This window comes from Chrysochloris asiatica, unplaced genomic scaffold (assembly GCF_000296735.1).
Source record: "Chrysochloris asiatica unplaced genomic scaffold, ChrAsi1.0 scaffold03985, whole genome shotgun sequence".
Lineage (NCBI taxonomy): Eukaryota > Metazoa > Chordata > Mammalia > Afrosoricida > Chrysochloridae > Chrysochloris > Chrysochloris asiatica.
This window is the reverse complement of record NW_006412503.1, coordinates 1,539-8,366: the sequence shown is the minus strand read 5'-3', so window position 1 is coordinate 8,366 and position 6,828 is coordinate 1,539. Positions and strand designations below refer to the sequence as shown.

The 6,828-nt window shown below is 45.6% G+C and overlaps 1 protein-coding gene across 1 annotated transcript; it reads right to left on the bottom strand.

Annotated features, from left to right (window-relative positions):
- Positions 1-569: 569 nt before the first annotated feature.
- LOC102815199 (antigen peptide transporter 2-like) lies at positions 570-6,688 on the bottom strand (the record flags this gene model as incomplete). Its single annotated transcript, XM_006878104.1, has 8 exons — positions 570-758; positions 1,514-1,650; positions 2,048-2,207; positions 2,389-2,562; positions 2,732-2,920; positions 5,200-5,328; positions 5,496-5,693; positions 6,483-6,688. Coding segments are annotated over 8 exons (1,382 nt in total), but the record flags the coding sequence as incomplete, so codon positions are not given.
- Positions 6,689-6,828: the final 140 nt, after the last annotated feature.

Sequence of the window (6,828 nt, the reverse complement as noted above, 5' to 3'; positions counted from 1 at the left end):
AAAAAAAAAAAAAAAAGATCATAGTTTTGCTCTCATGGACTTTTTAACATTTTCTTCCGCTTCAGCCTGAACTTGCATATGAGCCACTGATGGGGTCTATTCCACCGTCTGCCCTTGGCCTAGTTTTGACTGATGATATGAAGCTTTTTCACAGATGCAGTCAATTTGATTTCTGTCTGTGTATTCCATCTGGTGAGGTCTATGTGTTACTCTACTCGTCTTTTATGCTGTTGAAAAAAGGTAATGAAGACGTCATATGGCTTGTAAAATTCTATCACGCAATCTCCATGATTCTCCATGTACTTTTCCATATTTTCCAAATTTCCTATATAATGTATATTGTTGATATAATAATGAAAAAATATTTTAAGTGATTTATTATGCCATAATACTCAGTACTAGGGAAAACTCTGTTCAACAAGGAAATCCATCTCCCCAATCCCACAAAACCCTGGAAAGTACACATGATCCAAACTCCGATTACACTCTACCCTCAGGGAAACCCAAAACAGGAGCTCCCCTTGGTTGTGGAAATGTGGAAATGAGAAAGACCCTGTGTCCTTGTGGCCTCAGTCCTCCAGTTGTTGCTGCATCTGGTGTACCAGGTGGGCATAGGGGTCCTGCTTCTCTGTGAGCTGGGCATGGTCCTGCAGCTCCCCCTGCTTGAGCACCAGGATCTGGTTAGCACTCTGAACAGTCTCCAGCCTGTGGGCGATCACCAGCGCTGTTCTCTTCCCACGGGCTCTCCAGTCTTGCAGCTGAAGAGGGAGGACAGTGATACCTCAGAAAGACAGGAAATGGACACCACACCCATCTCTGGTGGCTTAGCCTAAGCAGTACCAGTTGAGCAGACTCTGGTTCACAGCAACCCCATTGTGTCCGAGTAGAATGGCTCTCTATAGGGTTTTCAATGGCTGATGTTTTAGAAGTAGATCGCCAGGATTTTCTTCCAAGACACCTCTAGCTGGACTTGAACTCCAACCTTTTGGTTAGCAGTCAAGTGCGTTAACTGTTTGCACCACCCAGGCAAAGGCGTTAGCTCAATCGGTCATGGCAGTCAATGTGTGTCAGAGTAGAACTGTCCTCCACAGGGTTTTCAATGGCTGCTTTTTTGGGAGTAGAACACTAGGCCTTTCTTACAAGGAGTCTCTGGGTGGGCTGAAATCACCAATCTTTTGGTCAGCAACCAAGCATATGAACATATTAAGTAGAGACTTCAAGCTAAAATCAATAAGGCAGGAAACATGACGGTAGGAAAGAGTAATAGATGAAGGCTTACATTCTCTCTACTTGTAAGACTGCAGTTGGAGCAATCAGAGATGTCCCCACCATTTTCTCTATTCCATTCCCCATCATCAGTCCCCACTCCTAAGAAGGCAGCACTATTTCTACAGTTGGACCATTCAGTCTCCTTCTACCTAATTCTGCATATGCTGACCCTTCAAACATGGACCTCTGGGTCCTACTCTCACCTGCTCCCCCTGCCCAACTTAAGCTAGTCCCCGGCACTCACCGCCTGCTCACATTCAACGTCCAGGGCACTGGTGGCCTCATCCAGAATGAGGACCTTTGGTTCTCGTACAAGGGCCCGGGCAATGGCCACACACTGTTTCTGTCCCACAGCCAGCTGACTTCCTTTCTCACCTACATCTGAGGAATTCAGAGAAACACCTCAACTCAGACACAAGTGGCCACAACAACATTCTTCACCATGAATATGAGCAAGCGCACAACTGGTATTTCCACAGAACTAGTTAGGAGACGTGAGGTATAAAAGAGGGTCATGGGAGTGGGGACCTCACAGGGCTGCCTGTGTGGAGAAAGCACTACTTCTACATGACTCTCTAGGAACAAAGACTCATGAACAAAAAAGAGGTTAGAGAATTTATGGGGTTGGGACGGAGGGGAATGGGAATAAAAGAAAAAGACAAATAACAGTAAACACGGAGTTAAACGAATACGCTCTGTGAGACCTCACCTTCACCCCATGAGTAAGTTCCATTTTTGCATTCGATTGAAGGGCGGGCTTATAATTTACAGAATGTACCTGTATGTATCCCGTGCTCCATCTCCGCTATGAATTTATCTGCATGGGCATCCTTGGCAGCAGCCATAACCTCCTCATCCTTGCAGTTCTCCAGCCCATAAGCAATGTTGTCTCTCACGGAGCCTGAGAAGAGCACAGGCTCCTGCCCAACCAAAACTACCTGGACAGCGGGAGGCAAGCAGAGGGTTCTGTGTAAAGGCCTCATGACACAGACTCTCCTGCATGTCTCCCCTACCTCCATCCGAACAGACCCTTCGTGTTGTTACCTATGAATCCCCCATCATTCTCCTTGTGAAGGTTTCTTCTCTCCTACACCCATCTCTTCTCTCCCTCCCACCCACCTTTCTGTGCAGGTAGCGGTGCTCGTATTGGGAGATGGGCTCCCCATCCAGCAGCAGCCGGCCCCCTGTGGGCTGGTAGAGATTCTGCAGCAGGGCAGCCACTGTGCTCTTCCCAGACCCATTGGGCCCCACCAGTGCAGTCATCTCACCAGGACGAAGGGTGAACGTCAGGCCCTAGAAAAAGTCAGAAGAGAGTTAGTGGCTTACCTCTTCTTCCTTCAGACATGTTCCCTGTTTTTCCCCATCAGAGGCAAGAAACTTCTCAGGAGTAAATGATCTAGAGACTTTGATGCACCAGGGAACAAGGGGCCCAGGATTCCTCTCTGTGCCCTCTTTCAAGCACCTTGAGCACAGGCTGGTCAGGGCGATTGGGGTACGCAAAGGAGACATCTTGGAATTCCACAAGCCCCTCCACTTCGGAAGGCGCCAGTGTCCCTGATGGAGGCAGGTTTGGTTGGCGGTCCAGGTAGCTAAAAACCTTCTCCGCAGCTCCCACATTGCTCAGCATATCTCCCCACATGTATACCAGGCTCTGGAAAGCAGAAATGGAAGTTTAGCTAATCAAACATATCCTTACCAGAAACAAAGTATCTAAAGCAGCCAATTTCTCTACTCCCCTGCCAGGTTCACCTACAACCATGCTCTTCCCACTCACTCTTATGCAAAAAAGATTTTCTACCTTTCAATGTGCAATTTGGATGGGTCTGATTGGATGGGACTTCCTACATTCTAATTTGCAATGCAAAGGAAAGAGAAGTCATACTCATCCCAACATCATTTCTGTCCCCAGACCTCTTCTATTCTGGTTTATATTCATGCCCAGCTCTGTTTTGTCTGATTAGACAGAAAACGCCTTAAAAATAGGCTGTGTCTACCTCCTCTTTGCACACACTAAGATGCCTAGCACAGTTCTCCACACTGAAAAGATGGTTAACAAATGTCTAGGGAAATTATAAACCAAGCTCAAGATAAAGTAATTATTTTTGAAAACTGGTAAATGTTGTTAAGTATTGTTGAGTCACGTCCAACACATAGTGACCCTGTATAGGGTTCCCAAGAAACATCTGGTGGGTTTGAACCACCAACCTTGAGGTTAGCAGTTCAGTGCTTATCCTACAGTGCCACACCAGGACTCTAGCTAAATATAGGAAAAGAATCAAATATTTATTCTGCCTTCCCTGGTTATATTATACCCCTAGGGTCACCAAATAGTATATGAGGGGAAGTTCCAACTCATATCTGTAGGGATGTACTATATCACAGCTTGACAGCCCTGGTAATTTCATGGATTTCAGTGTTGAATATCAACAGCTGGAAACATCACAGAGAGGATCAAATCTTGTGTACCTCCTGAAAGTAGAGCACACCACCAGTTAAGAAGTATTCTTGTCCTTCTTTGATGTTGTTGTTAAGTGCCTTCGAGTCGATTCCGACCCATAGCGACCCTGTACAGGGTTTCCGAGGCTGTAAATCTTTACAGGAGCAGAACGCTTCATCCTTCTCCCGCGGAACAGCTGGTAGTTTCGAACTGCTGGCCTTAAGGTTCGCAGCCTGATTCGTAACCACTACGCTACCAGAGCTCAAAAAAATTGTTTTTAATCTAACATGCTTCTGGATGTATCTATAAACTGTCAGGAAATACAGTGACAAAGGAGCACACTAAATAATCCCAAAGGAAATTAACAAAATCCAGACTATAAAAAACTCTAGAATGAAACACCATTTTGGTTGGATCTCTTTTGGAAGACACCTTTACGAGACTAAGACAGGTGTATTACTGAGAACTTGTCTACACCGATAGCAGAGACACGAATAAACACGTTTTGTTTGAAATAAATATCCATATATTCATGAACTAGAACCCTAGTAGCAATACCTTTGACTTACTCTCATAATATTCCATGTATAAGACAAACATATAGCCACTGTCTGGACATCTGATGTATTTAAAGAATTACTGTTAATTGTTTAGGTATGGTAACATTTTGTGCTTATATTTTTCAAAAGTGTTTATATTTTAGAAATCTATACTAAAATATTTGTAGATGAAATAATATCATATCTGGGATTTTGTTTGAAAATAACATGAGTGGGGAAGAGGAAGGTGAAATGGATGAAACTAGATTGGCCAGGTGTTGACCATTATTAAAGCAAGTGATAAGCACATTAGTCATCCTCTTTTCCCACTGCTTATTGTACAGAGAGAGCACAGTGGCTCTGTGCAATAAGCAATGAAATGTGAACCACAAGGTTGATGGTTTGAGCCCACCAGCTGCTCCACTGAAGAAAGATGAGGCTTTCTGCTCCTTCTGACTTTTGGGTCAAACCAACCTTGCATTCCAGTGCATTATACTGCAGCACCACACCAGGACTCCATATGTGTATATACACAAATGAAATTCTCCACAGCTAAGTGAGACTCTTTTTTAAAAAGGGAGTAAACAAAGTCCAAGGTATGGCACTGTAGGATCAGCATCTGACTGCAAACTGCAGGTCGGCAGTTCAAACCCACCAACTTTCTCCAGAAATCCTATATAGGGTCACTATGAGTGAGAACCAACTCAACAGCACTTAATGACAACAACAACAAGGTCCAAATGGGCTCAAACAAAGCAGCAATTGGGAGGATGGTGCAGGACTCAGTGGTGTTTTGTTCTGTTGTGCATAGGGTTCCTATAGGTCGGAAACACTTCTCAGAGGGTCGCTATGAGTCAGAACTGACTTGATGGCTCCTAACAACATCAGTAAGGCCCAGGAGGCCAGAGACAAAAACAGAGGGAACAAAATAATGCATATGAAGGCCTCACTCACAAACACATTGTTCCCCACATCCTCCTGGTAGAGCAGAAACGAGAGCAGCCCACCCTTCGTGAGCTCCCCGGCCAGTATCTGTTGCAGGCCACAGTTCAGCATCAGCACCTTCACTGCCAATTCCAGTAACTGTAAGAAGAAAGAGGTGAGGCTAAGAAGGAGTTGATCCAGTTTGCCCCCTTCCCTATCCCTATGGCATTAAACAGAACATCAGGACCAACCGCAGGTTCTCCATTCCTTCCCCTACCCGCTTCCCTGGGCTCTTCCCACCAGCTGTCCTACCTTCCCTGTCTTACCTTCTGGAAGAGCAGATACAGGGCTCGTTCCAGATCTCGTCTCCACCACAGCTTCCGGCAACGTTCAAGGGCCTCCTTATAGCGACAGACCTCATGCTCCTCAGCCCCGAAACTCCGGACAGTCTGCAGCCCTCCAACTGCCTCCTGCACAATCTGTCCTGCCTTCGCCGTAGCATCCTGGATCTCCAGGAGCACTGCCTGAGAAAGTGAAGCAGGAGATACAGGGCCCATGAGGTCGAAGACAGCAAATTTCTGTCTGATTTCAACCCCGTGCTACTCACCAATCTACCTAAAAGTATTCCTTCCCCTTGCATTCCTTCTAGAAGAAATAATGAGGGTGACTGAGGGAAAGAACAAAATAGTGAGTCCTCAGCACTACTCAGAGTAGAAGATACACGCTGTATTTTTGACCTTCATACACGGTCATTCATACCATCTCAGTGTCTGATGATGAAAGGCGGAGTAGTTTGCCCAAGGAATCTTAGTGAATTAAGAGATGGGGGAGCTGACATTCAGACTCTCTACATTCATTCAAATTCCTTCTATTGATGATAAGGGGGAAAATGTCTCTTCTCACATTTTTAATCTTCTTGTGGGGGAGGTAAAAATGGACTCCTTTGAGAATCTAATAAGTGTTACCTCGCTCCAGAAAACTGCACACACAGTCTCACACACACGCATAGGCACATACATACACAATTTTTCATACAGTCCCGGGACCATCTGAAGCCCATCTGTGGACTCTCACCCCACCCCACAGCTTAAAACTTCTGCTCCAAGGACTGAGATCTCTAGGAGAACTCTTCCCCTCTATGCTTTCTCCTCAAACATTCATATGGAATCCTGGCGTGGTGCTGTATGACAAGCACTGGACTATTAACCACAATAGGTTGGCAGTTCACACGCACCAGCTGCTTCTTGGAGGGTCATTATGAGTCAGAACTGACTTGATGGCACTAAACAACAACAACAAACATCCATACGTACCTGATGGCGTATAGTATACACTTTTTCGGCTGCTGATGAGATGGGCAAGTTGAGCAGAGAGAGGAGGGTGAGTTGAGGTGACAGGTTGAACATGAAGCTATATAGTCCCACCACTTGCACCAGGTTCCGTAAGAGTACATTGGCATTAAGAGTAAGCCATTTACTCATCAGTGTGGTATCAGAGCTCAGCCGTGAGTTCAGTTCCCCTGAGGGACACAGAGCAGGTGAGGAAACCAAGTGTAACACACAGCCCCCCAAAACTCCTTCCTGACTTTCCCCTCAAACATAGTTCCCTCCGCTAAACACTGACTTTGACTTGCAGAGAGATTGGATAGAGGTTGCCTCA